The sequence below is a fragment of the Dermochelys coriacea genome, chromosome 2, assembly GCF_009764565.3.
Source record: "Dermochelys coriacea isolate rDerCor1 chromosome 2, rDerCor1.pri.v4, whole genome shotgun sequence".
In the NCBI taxonomy this organism is placed as follows: Eukaryota; Metazoa; Chordata; order Testudines; family Dermochelyidae; genus Dermochelys; species Dermochelys coriacea.
The window spans coordinates 262,295,327-262,312,935 of NC_050069.1; the positions used below are offsets into that span (position 1 = coordinate 262,295,327).

General features: G+C 45.4%; 1 protein-coding gene across 1 annotated transcript in view; it reads right to left on the minus strand.

Moving 5' to 3' along the window:
• LOC119851404 (vasoactive intestinal polypeptide receptor 1-like) overlaps positions 1 to 14,955 on the minus strand; it is a 45,718-nt gene extending 30,763 nt beyond the window's left edge. Inside the window, exons 1-2 of the mRNA XM_038391181.2 lie at positions 14,889 to 14,955; positions 214 to 313 (exon numbers count right to left, since the gene is read on the minus strand). Coding sequence (XP_038247109.1) covers positions 214 to 313; positions 14,889 to 14,921 — 133 coding nt within the window. The 5' untranslated portion in view covers positions 14,922 to 14,955. The remainder of the gene's footprint in view (positions 1 to 213; positions 314 to 14,888) is intronic.
• Positions 14,956 to 17,609: the final 2,654 nt, after the last annotated feature.

Genomic DNA, 17,609 nt, shown 5'->3' on the forward strand with positions numbered 1-17,609 from the left:
TATTATCAACATAAAACACCACTACAATCAAAAAGAAAAAATAGATGCTTCAAGATACAAGTTCTTTACAGAGCACAAGTGATGAGAAAAATCAGGCCAAACCTTCCAAAACTTTACTCAAGAGAGCAGTCCTTGCTTATGTAGCTAGCCCTATTGAAGTCAAGCAAAGACTGCTCATGTCAGGTTTTGCAGCATAGGGCCTATGTCTCTTACCTTTTAAGTTGGGTAAAGTAGCTTCATTTTTTTCTAAACATAGAGCCTGGTCTTTCACCACCTGTTGGAATATCTTGCATTCTGGATGGATAGAAGCAACCTGGGCAAGAGATAGGTAGAAATGGTTGGTGCGATTTAACAGGTTCCATTGTGAATAACTCTCCCCTTTGCTGATATATTGCTAACTTCACACGGATGTTCTTAAGAATCTTAATGCAGTTATTGGAGGAATACACCCTGGAGCTTGATATTAGATTCAAAATTATACAGAGGCGCCAACTTTCTGATTTCCCTGGGATGCTTGACCCCAGCTGATCAGTGGCAGGCGGGACGTGCTGGGGGGGGGGAGCTGATCAGTGGGGCCCGCCAATGCGTGCTGAGCACCCACTATTTTTCCCAGTGGGTGCTCCAGCCCCGAAGCACCCACAGAGTTGGTGCCTATGAATTTAGACTGTGAGCGCTTTGGGGCAGTGACCGTGCTTCTGCTCTGTGTTTTTGCAGTGCCTAGTGCAATGGGATCCCAATCCCAACTGGGGCCAGTACAATACAAATGATCAGCAACAGCAATTCCATCAGGGAGGAGCCATGGTGTGAAGTCATGGGTCTGAGTGCATGTGTTTGTATTAATGGCCATGATGGGCCATTACACAGAAGACGGGCAGCGGTCAGTAAAGTAGTAGAAGAGTTTTTCATTATGGTCTGAATTCTGATATACATTTTCATTAATATAACAAACGGATGTGAACCCTGCATTCCCTGGGGAACCCCCCCCCAAAGTCAGCAAGAGACTTATGGGGATGCAGTGAAAAATCTCCAGATATTTTAAAAACCATAGTGTAAATGTATACATCAGCAAAAATGAGGGATATCCATACGTTCACAAAATTGAAGTTCACCTACTAAGATGAAAGAGGAGAAATCATAGTTAAGAACAATGCAACAAAGTGGTCTTCATGGCCATGACTTGATCTAGATGGCCCTCACCATGGTGATATCAGTTCACAATCATTTATGGATTTTTAGCCTCACAACACCATGAGGTTAGGGTGACCATCTTTTCAAAAGGCAAAAGCAGGACATATGCAGGAGCCCTGCCCCTCTCTGTGGCTCTGCCCCCTGCTCCTCCTCTTCCCCCTCCCAAGCCCTAGCCCCCTGCGAAGGGCCTGGGGGCCCAAGAGCAAGCCCCTACCTGTGTCCCCACCCCCCAGGGCATGCCACCCAGGGCAGGGTAGGGACAAAGTGGCCTGGACTCTCTTTTACTACTCCCAGATGCAGCTTCCGGCCTGGCCAGGGGGCGGGGCTGGGGGGGGGGAGAGGAAGAGCAGGGAGTGGGGCCTCATAGTGAGGGGGTGCTAATGCCCACCTTAGTCTCCCCCCTTCACCCCACTCTCCCAGGGAAGAGACTGGCGCTGCCCCTATGCCTCGGGCAGGTGTGGAGCTACTCTGCAAGGAATTTGGGACAATTCAGTCCAGGGCTGGGACTTGAACACTGTATTTTGGGACTGTTCCACCCAATTCAGGATGGGTGATCCCCACTACCTAAGGTACTCCTCCCATTTCACAGACAGGGAACTGAGGGATAAAATAGACTAAGTGATTTGCCCCAAGTCACACAGGAAATCTGTGGGACAGCCAGGCTCTGAACCAAGAACTTTTGAGTCCCACTCCACTACCCTAGCCACTAGGCCAGCTTTCCTGCCTGCATCTACTTTACTTACACTGGAGCATGAGGAGGCCAGGAAGGAAAGGGGAGACAGATGGTGGTGCTGGAACAAATCTGTGTGTGCTCAATTTAATTTCATCCTATTCGGTTTTTCAAATTGTCTCCACCAAACTCCACCAGACAGAGGGCCTGTTTCTCCACTCTCTTTCACTGGTGTGAAACTGGAGTAACTCCATGGAACTCAGTGGAGTTATACAGCGTAAAACAAGTATAAGTGAGAGGCGTATTAGAAGCAGAGTATCTGAGTGCTATGTATTGACAGCATCAAAAATTTCATTCAGCTGAAGCCACTGGGAACATATGAGTGAATAAGGGAACACGATTTGGCCTTTTGCAAGATGGCCTATTTAAAACACACCCAGAAGCACTGAAAATGCTGATTTAATCTAAGTGATAGATTGCAGATTTACCGAGACATTTCTGAAGAACACTGTAAGCCACCCTAAGCCCCTAAGTAAAAGTCTTGTCTTTTATTATACCAATCCTGACATTACCACTACACTGACAGGTTTCAGAGTAGCAGCCGTGTTAGTCTGTATTCACAAAAGGAAAAGGAGTACTTGTGGCACCTTAGAGACTAACAAATTTATTAGAGCATAAGCTTTCGTGAGCTACAGCTCACTTCAGTTAGTCTCTAAGGTGCCACAAGTACTCCTTTTCTTTTTACCACTACACTGGGTCTCTTTTTTCAGTCACAGGAAGTTGATTTATAGACTTATGTAATATTGTCAATATACAACGAAATTTAATGAGAAATCAGGATTCTGTTTTTAGCTTGAATGGAAATTTTACTGCCCACATAAACAGTTAAAACTGCACAATAATCTCCACCTAGAGAAAAGGGAAAGACTTCATCTTTAAAAATCCTTTGCAAACCTACATTTGAGGCTTTAAAGGACTGTGTGCCTTTTAAACGTGTGGCATCTGTGATGGCTCACATATTAGAATGGAAAGAGAATGAAAGAGTTAACGTGAAAAGAAAACAAAGACACACTCTAAACAATGGTTAATTTTCACCCATTGTGCTTTGACAATGGGCAACCTTAAATATATTTTTTTAAGATCAGCATGATCAACTCCTAAAATAAGTGAGCTGTAGCTCACAAAAGCTTATGCTCTAATAAAGTTGTTAGTCTCTAAGGTGCCACAAGTACTCCTTTTCTTTTTGCGAACTCCTAAAATAGCATCTCTTGTTATTGTACATAAGGAATACGCTTCTGAATTTGCTATTATTCAGAATTCAACACAATGCTTCTTTAATTTTTTATATTTTCAACTATATTGCATTTTGCACTGCACTGGCACAACAAACAACTTTAGAAGCAGTAATAAAATGATTACTATGAAAATCAACTGCAATTTACATTTAAAAAAACAACCACCATTCAGTGGTTTGGCTGGAAATAAGCTATTTCTTCAGCTCCTAAAGTGTTTGTAACTGGCTGTTGATAATGGGAAACTGTTTATAGTTGGGATATTTTTACGCTGGGTGTTCGAAAGTCATAGGTGTGCAACCTGGTGCAATGCAATTTATTTTGCATAGAAAATCCTTTCTCTGACATATCACAAAATGAAACCAGTTGGCAACCAATGTCATCATTATATAGGGCTATCTTCTGTCCCCCTTACACCGAGTAGAACCCAATTCTGAAAATGGTCCCACTGATGGGAATGGGACTTCTTGCAGAATATGGTACGGTTCAACATAAGAGTGAATCAGGTCCTTAGCATTTAATGTTTATATGGCACCATAAGCTTGCATGGAAGTAAAAGAAATAGTCCCTGTACTAATGTGCAAACCATGAACACTATAGGACCCAAATTACATTGTTCCATCTGGATGTAAGTGGAGTTGTGTGTGTCATATATGACTGAATTGCCAGTACCCTTCCCCTCCTCCCCATTCCTATCACTCTGAGCTAGGGTGACCAGATAGCAAGTGTGAAAAATCAGGACAGGAGGTAGTGGGTAATTGGTCCCTATATAAGACAAAGCCCTGAATATTGGGACTGTCCCTATAAAATTGGGACATCTGGTCAACTTACTCTGAGCATTAATCTGAGATCAGGTGGGTTTGCTGGACATTTTAGCACTTGATCCACTTCCTGCAAGAGAGATCCCCTTTCCTGTACATGCAGCATGAACCTGCCTTATCTTGATGGGGCTTGATCTGCTGGAATTCTAAACTCAATGGTTCAATGATTTCCCCAGTGCAGTAGCTTGCACGGGTCTATCTCAGCTCCAGTATAATGCAAGTCTATCCACAGGATTAGGTGGGTCTCTTTGGGCCTTTGAGAATTAAGATGCTCTATATTTGAGTATCTATCAAATTCATGCATGGTATTCTAAGGCAGCTGTCACTATGCTATCCCTACCAAAGGTGGAAACCTGATTATGTTCCAGGCTGCTGTTGCTTCTCCTCTCCCTTACCCCATTCCACTGCTACCAGAACAGGTCATCTTTAGGCGTTATCTTGTTCAGTTATTTTAAGAAAAGTTGTGGCCCCTTGGCCATTAGCATCTCTCTTCGTTGGTCCCTGCTAGGAGTTTGGCCCGTACGCAAGAGTTAACTAGAGCCAGTAGGAAAATGGGGGTTTTATATGCAGAAAAATTCTACAAAATAATATAAAAATATTCAGTTTCATCAAAAATTTTCCACAGATACATTCAAATGTTCATCAAAAAAACTAAAAAAATCCAAATCTTCTGCACAAAAACTACAAGATTTTGTCAAGAACATCAAAACAATATTTCATGCCAGGTTGACCCAAATTGAAATATTTTGGATTGCTAAATGGAGTCAGACTATGTCAATTCAAGGCTGATTCAGTATTAGACTGTGTCCACATGTGCTGCTGTGATACTTCATGGAAGTTGTACTTTGGGTGTGTCAGCCTCCCATTTCCCCCTATGGGTGAGGATCCCTGGCCAGACTATATCTTCCCTAGACTATAGGGAAAAGGGGGAGAGAACCCTTAGCTATCCATCACTGAAGGGACAAAGTGGGCCAGCATTCTTAGAATCTGTGAAAGGTGGATCCCTCAGCCATGTGGGCTGAGGATGCTGAGAACAGACTGTAGGTGAGAAATTGCCTGAGACCAGAATTATAATCTGTTAAATTTCAGACACTAGAAAGTGTGTTTGAATTTGTTTTATTTCCATCCATTTTCTGTTTCTATCATCTCTGCTTAATATCACTTAAGTCTCCGTTCTTTAGTAATAAGCTGATTCTTGTTTTATTATAAACCTGCCTTAGTGCGGTACCTTAAAGTGACTTGCGGGTCCTCAGCTAAATGAAAGGCGGTGTGCATTCTGACTCTGGAGACAGCGGACTCGGAATTTCTGGGAGTGGCCAGTGTGACAGACTGGACACCGCAGAGAGATGCCTCTGGGTAATTTGGGAACACTGAATGTTACCTGCAAGGCAAGGATTAGCCTGGCAGAATCTCCTGGAGTTTGCTGGCAGGCAGACAGCCTGGTGTGGCAGGAAGCTGTCAGACAGTTTAAGCTCCAGCACAGCTCTCTGTTGCAGAATCAGAGAGATAACATAGTATACCACTGTATATTCCACCGAATGCATCCGATGAAGTCAGCTGTAGCTCACGAAAGCTTATGCTCAAATAAATTTGTTCGTCTCTAAGGTGCCACAAGTACTCCTTTTCTTTTTGCGAATACAGACTAACACAGCTGCTACTCTGAAACCTGTCATAGTGGCTTATGTTTCTGGGATCCCTAAGGAAAGCGTCACAAGTGCATCATGGGAGATGTATTTAGGCTGGTAAGTCCAGCCTCTCGAGGAAAAATAGAGGCATGATGCTCTTGAATGCCAATTCTTAGAAGACACCGCAAACGGAGCAGAAGTGAAACAATTCAGAAATGTCAAAACATTTTGTTTTGACAGCAAAAGTGAAAAAGTGTATTGATATGTCTGAATTGACATTTTTGGTTTTCGGCCAAAAATGTTTGGCTGATGGAGTTTAGTCAAAAACTTTTTGGTTTTCAGGTGTTTGTGTTTTTCAGTAAAAAGCCAAAGATTGCCATGGAAAGCAGACACTTTTTTCAATAAATAAAGCAAGTGAAGGGGGGTTGAAACGCCCATTTTCCATTGAAAAACAGTCGCAGTGGAAAATATTCTGCCTGTTCTCATGTTACCATCCCTTCTCTTGCAAAAAAAAAAAAAAATCCAAGGAATTCTTTAATAGCTGCACATTTCATTTCAAAGAAATGTCTCCAAACCAAGTGTCCTAGCACCATGCTAGGATAGCTCAGTGCGGTCTTACCAGGAATAATGCCACCTTGTGCGTCACCATCCTAAATTCTTTCTGTGTCTCTTAGGAGACTCCAGTCTGACTGTTGGTTAAGATCAATCATGCTCAGATTATGAGCAATTAGAACATCAACATTTTAACAAGGTGTTTCTTGTAAGCTACCATTTCAGAAATAAATTGCAAAATGTCTCTGTTTGTCAGGACGCCTAGTGGCCTTTGGCACGAACCATCCCATATGTTAAATATCATCATTGACTCATCAGAGCTTGCAAATCACCACAAGTCCAACAGCAGCCCTACCTACGGACTGTCTAGCAAGAAACAAAAATGATGTTGGAGCTGTATGCTACCGAGCGGGTAGCCTTACTGAAAGCAAACACGGTTATACAAGAAGAGGGGAAAACATCCCTCAGAAATACAACGTGTGATGATGTTAAACTAGCTGGCCTTCCTCGGGCTTTAAAAAAAAAAAAAGGTAAATTATTTTGCACTCAGAAAACCCTTCTGGCCAGAACATCGTCTGCTGTTGCTGACTGTCTCTCACTTGTACTTTACACAATACTTCGTTATTCATCTTAAATGATGAACAGTAACAATTTAGGGCTTCAGATTGCAAGCTGCTGCATGTCCACAATTCACAGTGGTCTCAATCTATCTAAGGTACTTACATAGCCCCTGCTATCATTGTTTCTGAAGCTTTAGAAGCTTTGCTGTATTTATCCTCACAATACCCGTGTCCATTTTAGGGATGGGGAACTGAGGCACAGAGCAACTACGGGACAGATTTGCAAAGGCATCTAGCTTCTGAAACCCAATGTGAGTGAAGCTCCTATATATCACGTGAGCCTTCAAATATCTACCCCTAAGTGACTTGCTCAGATCACACAAGCAGCCTGTGTCAGGACAGGGACTTGAACTCAGGGACCTTAAGTCCACAGCTACTGCCCTAACCACTGGGTCATCCTTCCATCTTGCTTCAGAAAGCTCAGCATCGAACAAGGGCTGTCTACTTACAATAGGGATGGGTGTGATAGAAAATCCTAAACTAGAATCTGGCCTTGTAAATCTGTTGTATTCTTAACATCTTAGAATGCTGAAAACTCCAACATTGTGCAAATAGAAAAGGACATGATACTCTATTTTGTTTGCTTTGTGAAATGCCAGCTTTTCTGTATGAGAAGAGTAAAACCACAAGCTGTATCACCTTGGGCTGGGATCCTTTCAGATCTCATCATCTGAGCAATACCAAGTCTGGCAAGTGCTTGGATGGGAGACCTCCAAGAAACACCTGCCTACTTCAAGAGGCATTACCTACTCAGTTGGCAACTACCCCCACAGCCCAGCCAAACATAATGCCCCAAGGGCTGCTATGATGCCAAAAATGCCGTCTTTAGATGAGCCATACCACAGTGGTCCTGACAACATGTGGCATTTAAAAATTCTTAGCACATTTTGAAAAAAGCAGGGCTGTGAACTCCAGGCTGGGATACATTCTATCTATCCTCAGAAAGTCAAGCCCCTGGACAATGTCTCAAACTGGGCACCTGACTTCACCAGTCCTTTTTGCCAACATAACCCAAAGTGTGTTGAATAAATGTGTAACCAAGTCTGGTTGGACGTTATTCACAAGCAGAAAAAAGGGCCACATTCATCAGATAACTTCATAGGCTGTAAGGCCAGAAGGAACCATTATGATGATCTAGTTCAGGGGTCTCATACACGCGGCCCGCAGGCGGCCCACGGAGTTATTTCCTGCTGCCTGCCATAGGCACCAACTCCACCGGCAGACAAGCTCCCTTCCCCCCCGCCTCCCCTCCTCCACCCCCCAGGACGCCGCATCCTGCTCCTCCGCTTACCTCCCCGAGCTTCCCGCCACCAAACAGCTGCTTGACAGCGCTTAGCATTTTTCAGGAGGGAGGGAGGGAGGAGTGGGGGCTCGGCACACTCAGAGGAAGAGGAAGAGAAGAGGCAGGGCTGGGGCAGGGATTTGGGGAAGGGGTTGGAATAGGGGCAGCGAGGGGGCGGGGATGGGGCGGGGACTTTGGGGAAGAGGTTGGAATGGGGCGGGGAAGGGGTGGGGCAGGGCCTCATGGACTAGATGAGCAGTCTGAGGTATGAAGTTCAGCATGTATGATTCTTTGCTGTGAGTAGTTGGGAAGAAGGTTTGTTAAAACTGGCAGCGTATTTTGTATAAATAAATAGTTACTTTAAAAAGTTCCTGCCATTACAGCTACATTGATAGACTGTTAGTATAGATCATCATCAGTGTTACTGACCACATAAGGAATAGTTATAGGTGTTTACATTTTATTAAAACCCCTCTTTGCATTACAGTTTTAAAAAAGTGAATACATTGACTTCTAATAGCATTCTATATTACTCTTCATTTTTGACTATACTTTTGTAATGTTGTATGAAAAGGTTTCAGTGATGCGGCCCTCGGGCCAATGTACTAGTTCTCTTGTGGCCCTCATGGTAATTTGAGTTTGAGATCCTTGATCTAGTCTAACCACCCGCAGGACACAGACCTGAGAACCTCAACCAAGAATTTCTGTATCAAGCCCAAAAATTGTTTGGTGTGAGTAGTTCTCATAGCTCTCGTCCCCCACTGCACATACAGCTCCAGTGTTCTGGGACAGCCTTTCTATATTTCTTCACCCCACCTCTCATTTCAAATCACACCTGAAAACATCCCTTTGTTCCCTGGCTTGTACTCTTTTATTCCCTCCCACCCCCCACCCCCTCCCAACATGCCATAGCTCTGATGACCAAGTATTTTCATCCCCTTCACTTCCCCATCCTCTCTTTATAATATGGCTGGAATTTACACCATCCATTGACAACTCTTTTGGAGGGTTTTTTAGCCCCATATGGTGTTTTGGGCCACAGGAAAAACATAGCAAAGACATTACACAAATTAAAGTCATATTATACTGAATGGCATATTTCACCCCCAAGTTTCTCTAGCAGCTGTACAGGGGTGTTCCAAGCATTGAGTGGAGAAGCCCTGGTGGGCCTATTGAACCACTCTTTAGAAAGCTCATTGTCATACGTTCTCCAGTAAGTAGGACATTGTTTATGAGCTCATTGAGATTTGCCATAAAGCACAGTCCCCATTTCCCCAGACTCTACAAGGCCCTGAGTGCTATTTGTGGGGCAGAGAGCCTGATCCATAGACCACTGAAGGCAGCGGGAGAATTTCCATTGCCTTCCGTGAGTCATGGATCAAGCTGTGAGTGCCCCGAACTCACATGGATTTCAGCTGAGCACCTTGCAGGACTGGGTCTGTCGTCACTGCAGCTCCGAAGTCCCTAGCACACTGTACACCCAGAGTAATTTGCGGGAGATTTTGAGATGTTACAGTGATTGTAACACTACTGTGCCCCAGGAAACCAGCCAGGTTCACTTCTCTTTCATATCAGGAGCTTTCATGGTACCTTTATGCACTGAGGAGTTGTCAAGTTTCCTTCCCCACTCTGAACTCTAGGATACAGATGTGGAAACCTGCATGAAAGACCCCCTAAGCTTATTCTTACCAGCTTAGGTTAAAAACTTCCCCAAGGCACAAACTTTGCCTTGTCCTTGAACCATATGCTGCCACCACCAAGCATTTTAAACAAAGAACAGGGAAAGAGCCCACTTGGAGACATCTTCCCCCAAAATATCCCCCCGAGCCCTACACCCCCTTTCCTGGGGAAGGCTTGATAAGAATCCTCACCAATTTGTACAGGTGAACACAGACCCAAACCCTTGGATCTTAAGAACAATGAAAAATCAATCAGGTTCTTAAAAGAATAATTTTAATTAAAGAAAAGGTAAAAGAATCACCTCTAAAATCAGGATGGTAAATACCTTATAGGATAATCAGATTCAAAACATAGAAAATCCCTCTAGGCAAAACCTTAAGTTACAAAAGACACAAAAACAGGAATATACATTCCATCCAGCACAGCTTATTTTACCAGCCATTAAACAAAAGAAAATCTAACGCATTTTCTAGCTAGATTACTTACTAACTTTACAGGAGTTCAGAGTAGCAGCCGTGTTAGTCTGTATTCGCAAAAAGAAAAGGAGTACTTGTGGCACCTTAGAGACTAACAAATTTATTAGAGCATAAGCTTTCGTGAGCTACAGCTCACACGAAAGCTTATGCTCTAATAAATTTGTTAGTCTCTAAGGTGCCACAAGTACTCCTTTTCTTTTTACAGGAGTTGTAAGGCTGCATTCCTGATCTGTTCCAGCAAAAGCATCACACAGACAGACCAAATCCTTTGTTTCCCCCCGCCCCCCTCAAGATTTGAAAGAATCTTGTCCCCTCATTGGCCATTTTGGGTCAGGTGCCAGCAGGGTTACCTTAGCTTCTTAACCCTTTACAGGTGAAAGGGTTTTGCCTCTGGCCAGGAGGGCTTTTATAGCACTGTATACAGAAAGGTGGTTACCCTTCCCTTTATATTTATGACATGAGTGTCCAGCATGTAACTATAGTTACCACAAGGATATTCTAAGTGCACAATACCACCGGGAACCAAAGGGAGGTATCCATGGGCAGTCTCTTATTAAGGTTAGGGTTTTGAAAACATTGTATAGCCTCTGTGCTGCTATCTAGAGGTCTGTCTGATGGGACCTAAAGTTGGGCCCTGTCACCAGCCTGTGCATATATCGTCATGGCAGGATACAGTGCTGCAGTTTCCTCAACAGAGTTTGCAGCCTCCCTTTATGGCTCAGCCCTCTGGCCAGGCCTTTGTGAAAGTTTAATACCCTCCCCTCCTCAGGGTAGTAGAGTCCAAAGGCTCAGCGAGTCCCAAAACAAATGTAAAATAAAGGAGTCTTTGGCGCTGCTAAAAAGAAAAGGAGTACTTGTGGCACCTTAGAGACTAACAAATTTATTAGAGCATAAGCTTTCGTGAGCTACAGCTCACTTCAGTTAGTCTCTAAGGTGCCACAAGTACTCCTTTTCTTTTTGCGAATACAAACTAACACGGCTGCTACTCTGAACCTGTCATTATGTTTGGCCCTGCTGCGCTTAGTTCTCTGCCCCTCTGATGTTATTCATGCAGCTGCGCTCCCTCTGAGCTCAGCTTTCTGAGCTCAGCTCTCCGACCCCAGCCTTCTCCCCAGGTGGGGCATTCCATACCTTGGCCTGTCTTACCACCATCAGCAGGTCCCTAATAAACCCAAAGAGTCTAGTGTCAGCCCAGCCTTCTCACCAAGGAAGCTCTGACCAGTCACAGTCCTACTCAGATCAGATCAGATCAGATCAAGCCAGCTTCTCTCCCCAAGCACAAGCCGCTAGTCTGTTTTCATTCCCAACCAGCTAGGACTGAGCCACGCTCTTCCCCTTTTCACAGGCCTGACTCCATTACAGGTGTGGCAGGCAAGACTGATTATGCTCACCACTGTTCATTAACTCTTTCCAGCCCATGTGGGGTTTGTTTACCACACCAGACTCTGTGTTGTTTTTTGGGTCTGTTTAAAGAGTCTATATATCACTCTTTAGTTTCGCCAACTTTGGTGCGGCGCCATTCTCACAAACATAGACTTGACTGTTTGGGCTAAATGGAGTCACACTGGTATAAATGATGCTAATGGTATTTACTTAGTATGTATTTGCTGCATGAGTCAGGAGTCTGCACTGATTCCAGAATGCTGCTATAAGGAGTTATATCCAAACCTGCAGCTGCTTTGCTTTCTCAACTATGAGACCTTTTCCCCAGCTTGGTTTGGAAATTACAAAAGGTAGCACATCCCAATGGTTAAAGCTCTCGAATGAAGAAACTATGAAAGTTAACCACACATTTCTAAAGCAGCAGAAGGGTTCCACCCTGAAGATTTGGGTCTAAAAATGGGTAAAGGTCCAGTGTGGTTCTCTCTTATCCAAACCATTCTGCCTACTGGTTCTGATTGGCAGTGAGCATTGTGATCACAGCTTCTCTTTTTAAAATACCTTTTACTGATTACTTTTTGGGTTAGCATCAAAATTCCTCCTTGTTGCTTGCTAGGTCTTACACAGACTTGGCTCAGAATGTTTGCTATGTAACCACATGTGTCCAGTCATTCTCCCCAATTTGTTAATTAGGTTATTTCAGGAGTCTTTTTTGAGTGAACACGACAGGCTAGGGGGCATTTTCCATGCGTTTTTCCTCTTTCTGAAGTTGATTACCTATGGAGTAAGACAAGCTGATTCACTGTCTACCTTACAGATTTAATTTAAGCAATAACTTTTCGAGATTGTTTTTAAAGGTTGGAGCAAAGCTTGAATGTTTGTCGGTTGTATCAGATTATATCTAGTGATCTGACTATATCTCAACTGCATAGATCTATACATATAGATATATATGTACATAGATATGTGGCAATATATGCACATAAACCTTTTAGACATGCATATATGGACACATTGCTGTAGTCTGTGTGTAAATATATACAACAGACATTTTCTAACTATAACCTGGAGGAAGAAATGAAAACATAGTGACTCGAATTTATCCCAAAGTAGGTCAAACATTTAATTACCATTGATGCTTTAAAAAGGAAATCGCTGCCCAATTTCCCCTCTCACTATGTGTAATACCTGTTGCCATTAAAGGCCTGATCCTGTATTCAGTGCATACCCACAGCTCTCTGTGGAGAGGAATTTAAGGTGCACAAGGAACGGAGGATTAGACTATAGAGGGAGTTAGGCATGTCCTACCAGTGGGGAGTGTCTTAGTCAGTAGAAGCTGTTTGTCTAACTTCCCATGAATTGCTTCATTAAGACAGCTTTACACCTCAGTAGCAACCCCTCCTTTTTTACAATAATTACCTTTATTTCACTTTACTCAGTAAATATGCTTTTTGGCTAAAGAGGCATGTGTAGGCCTGTGGATGAGGCATTCAGTTGGTCTGTGGCCTTGTGCATGTCAAATCCCCTTTTTGTTACTCTGTTTCCCTTCCTACCCCTGAGCGCAGACAATGTCTCTTGCTATGCATTTGCACAGCCCCTAGTACAGTGGGGTCCTAATCTCACTTGAGTGTCTAGATGCTACTGTCATGTGCATAAAGAATAGTTTTAGCACTCTTTTTGGCCTGGCTTTGCAAGGTGATGAACATCTCCTGAGAAGTAGCGAGTACTCAACTATTACTGAAGTTGATGGGAATTGAGGGTGATCAGTGTCACATAGGAAGTTTTCATCATCTTGAATGATTGGGCCTCTAGTTTATTTTCACGCCTGGACAAATATTTGTTCAGAGGAACCTTGTTGGAATTATTCTTCCACTCTACCTTGATCTTCTGGCAGAGGAAGGAAACATTTGCTTTCTCTAAACACCTTGTGGATTTGGGTTTTTTCTGCATTTCCTATTTAGAATCCAAAGTTTCTCCTCAACCAGTAAAAAATGACTGATACTCACTGACTCTCCTAACAGATGCATCTGAGGCTCAGGTGTGAGTGACAAAAATGATGCCAAAGACTATGTGGTACCTACAGGTTGTCAAGCAGGAATATCTGTCCTGTCTAATCCCATGGCACAAGTATGTTATGTCTGGTACTGTCTGTTACAATATTTTGAACAAATAAGATAATAGCTGGCAGTGCATAGATGTGTGATCATTCACCCCAGCCATGACTGACATGAAACAGGAAATTCTAATACTGACTCTGGGGAACCAAGCCCTCTTAATAGAGTTTATAAACACAGGTTCAAATCCAGCATACAGGTGTTTCTGCTCACTGTGTGGGCACGTAGAAAGTGATGCCAATGCCTCTGTGAATTTAGACATAGTATAGCACAACTTGATGCTTGAGGTCACTAAAGGTATTCAGCAAAACAGCATCAGTGCTCTATGGAACTGCATGTGCTCTGCACCTTCCTAAGGAAATACACACCTCTGTTATATTCTGGTTCTGCAGCAAAGTTCTCTTCCTCATGATCACTATAGCCCACGGAGGTCCCCTTCAGGCCACTTTAACTTGGGATGTGGATGCTTTGCATACTTTTCTGTTTTGTTGTCATTGTTGTTGTTGTTTTTTTTTTTTTTACTGATTGGACAATATAGAGATAATCAAAGCTTTATCAACCTTTAAATCATATGCAAAGCCTCCCCCCCGGTAAGTGGAGCACTGGATAACTCTAACTTGTAAAGTCTTTTTTTTTAAAAAAAAGCATTTGACAAATGAGTCTCTCCTTTCTTCTGCCCTTTCTGGCTATTCCCAGCATGGTAGGGTTAGGTTTTTTTTGTTTCACCCCCTCCCTTCTTAGGACGACAGACACCATATCTGTACAACAACCACCAGATCCACAGGCGGATGTGAAAGACCCAGATGTGTAGGGAAGAGGGAAAGTGCCCCACCCAGATGTGAGCGCAAGGGGGAGAAAGCCAGATGTGGCGACCGGAGCGCAAGTGCCCCATCCGGAGGTGAGCTCAAGTGCCCCACCCAGATGTCAGCGCAAGGGGGAGAAAGCCAGATGTGGGGACCGGAGCGCAAGTGCCCCATCCGGAGGTGAGCTCAAGTGCCCCACCCAGATGTGAGCGCAAGAGGGAGAAAGCCAGATGTGGGGACCGGAGCGCAAGTGCCCCATCCAGGTGCGAGCGCCCCCGGCTCTGGGATCACCCCGCCGCCCGCCCGCGGCAGCCCTGCGCCCTGCATCCCTCCCTCGGCAGCGCAGCGCAGCGCAGGGCGCAGGGCGCAGGGCGCACGCACTCACCAGCGGGAGAAGCGCCCAGGAGAGACACAGCATCTTCAGCAGTCGCTGGCGCGTCCTCTGAGCTCTGGCTGCCGGAGCCGGGGCTCAGCTCAGCCCGTCCCCACCTCCCAAGTCCCGCCCCTGCCTCCTCCGGATCACGCTGCAGCTCCCTCCCCAAGGGTCCTTCCCCAGCTCCCCTGCTCCTGGGGCTCCAGGCGAGGCCCGCTCCAAATCCTCCCAGCCTCCCCAGAGCTCCAGGCTCGCCTTACTTTGAGGCGGGGGGAAGGGGCCTGCTGGGTCCACCTGGATCCTGCCGAGGTTTGACACCCCTCCCCCGGAGTCCCCGACTCACAAACAAGGAACTGCTTCTTCTGCCCCCCAGAAAGCACCCCCCTCCCTGCCCCATCAAGGCACTGCAAAAACCTGGCCCCGGACTCACCCTGCCACAGAGGTGTTGGGCCGGGCACACACAGCAGCCCTTGCTCTCTGTTCTGATGGCCTCTTGGCTGGGTTTGTGGCCCAAATTTGCAGGGTCTGGCAGGAGCCAGCTGCCAGATCCCAGCTGTGGTGGCGCTGAGGGCACCATTGGGTCTGGAGCTCTCAGGGGCAGCTGGAGTTACTGAGCTTGTTCCCTATGTAGACAGTGAAATGTGGGAGATTAGGGCTAACACCCATCAGGATCCCAGGGCTGGAGCCATCCAGGGATCTGTGAGGCTTATGCCCTGATGCCTGGAATGTCCCAGAGCAATGGGAATCGTGATCCATGTTTTCTATTTAGCCAGTGGGGTTTGGAGGAGAGGGGCAAAACACTGGCAGGATCCTGTGGTGTGCAGGGGCCAGAACTGGGTTTTTCCCCTACGGTTCTGCCAGGATCTGGAGTGTCTGGAACAGAAAGCGGAACTAGAGTTTCTCCTTCGATGGCACAATTTAGGGGCTTGGGTAGAACATATGGCAGGATCCAAGCAGATCCAGCTTTAACCCAAGCCTCCTGAATCTCTATATCCTCCTCCACCCTTCCTAGTCCAACTCCTCCAAAGTCTCTCTTTCCCTCAGATCTCCTTGAGCCCACTAATTGTTGCATCCTGTTAATTTTCCTGGGGCCTATGAGCTCCTGCCCTTCTCAATACCTCCCTAAGCCCCAACATCTCCCAGAGAAACTCACCCAGCTGCCAAATTCTCCTCTCCCCACAACATGCCAGACTCTCCTTTCCCCCACCTGCAGGATCCTAAGCTCCCAAAACTTCCCTCCTCTGAGGACTTCAGGATGCCTCTAGCCTCATCCTTCGTAATATCCACCCCTCCCCCAAACCTACAGTGCAATTGCTATGGGTGTAGCTTAGCACATAAGCACACTGAGCCATGCTGTATGGGGCCCTTTAAGATAAAATTGGCTTTGGTGCTGATTTGCATGTCCTTAATTATTCATCCTCATCCACAGAGTTCTGGGCGAGTGCAGCACTCAGCATCAAAGTGAATAAGCTGATGCTGAAATGCTGCTCTTCTCTGTTGTTGAAATTGGGGCTGCGGGGGGGTTGCCTCCTTGCTGCATGTACCAGAAGGTCATTAAGTAATAGAGCTTCAGGCCAGATTCTCTCCCACCATGCCAAAAAATGTATGGGGGGGGGGGGACAGGGCAGGGAGCTACCTGACAACAGAAGCACAAACTGCACCCTATCCTCCCTTTCAAACCAGGGGAGTTTGCGTTCCACTCAGCGAGCACAGGGGAGTCAGGCAGTGGGTGTGCTTTATGTTAGGCCATCTCCATGCACTAAATCAAGGAGAAGGAGTCCCAGGAAGGGGGCAAGAGTAGAAGAGACAGGGGAAGAAAAGAAAGAGAGGAAGGGAGGAACCTGGCTGTATGTGGAGCAACCCCTGGGATCCAGCATCAGTCAAGCAGCCCACCTGCCTGTCCAGAGAGACTACTGCTCACCAGTGTATGAGGTCCCACAGTCTGGCCAACACTCAGTCAACAGGCTGAGTCAGACCCTCACCCTCCCCAAGGATAATGAGCTCGGCCAAAAAAAGCAAGAGACGTTCTCAAGCCAGGGTTTGGAGTCTGATTTCTGAATTCCCCCTGCTCACTCCCCCCTCCCCCAGTGCATGTGACAATTACTCTCCTGCCAGCTCTCACAGACGTATGGCCAGCCAGGCGATGCTGGCCCCTGCTGCAGGAGCACTTGCTAAAGGATCCAACCGCCATCAGGTTTCCCTTGTGCTGGCCACTGTACAAACATGGAGTAAGAGACAGTCCCTGTGTGAACTCATCTCAGTAGGGACCACCAAACACTATATGGACGCAGTTTCTAATCCTTTTGAGTTGGGCAGGATTAGACCTGGAAGGCTCTCTAGCTAATTAGCAATGCCTCAAGGCATCAAACTTCCACCACTTCTAACTGTAATAGTACACCTTTAAGAAAGAGGCTGCTTAATGGAAATATAAATGTATCAGATCAAGATCTGATCCTTTTGGAGCCTGCAAAAGCAGGGTCTTCCACCTTCTAGACACACAGAAGCATAGTCTCCTGCACACTACACTCAGCCTCAAAACACAAGCTACAGTAAAGTGTCCCACCCATTAATCAACCCATTTATCAAAAATAAACACTAAAATGAAAAAAGCTAGTATTAACATCACATCCAAATTCTCTTCTTAATACTGTGTTTTGCAACAGAAATTCACTCCAATAGCTCCCCTTATTCCAGGGTCTTCAATTCAGTTCAACGAGCTTTTATTGGCACAAC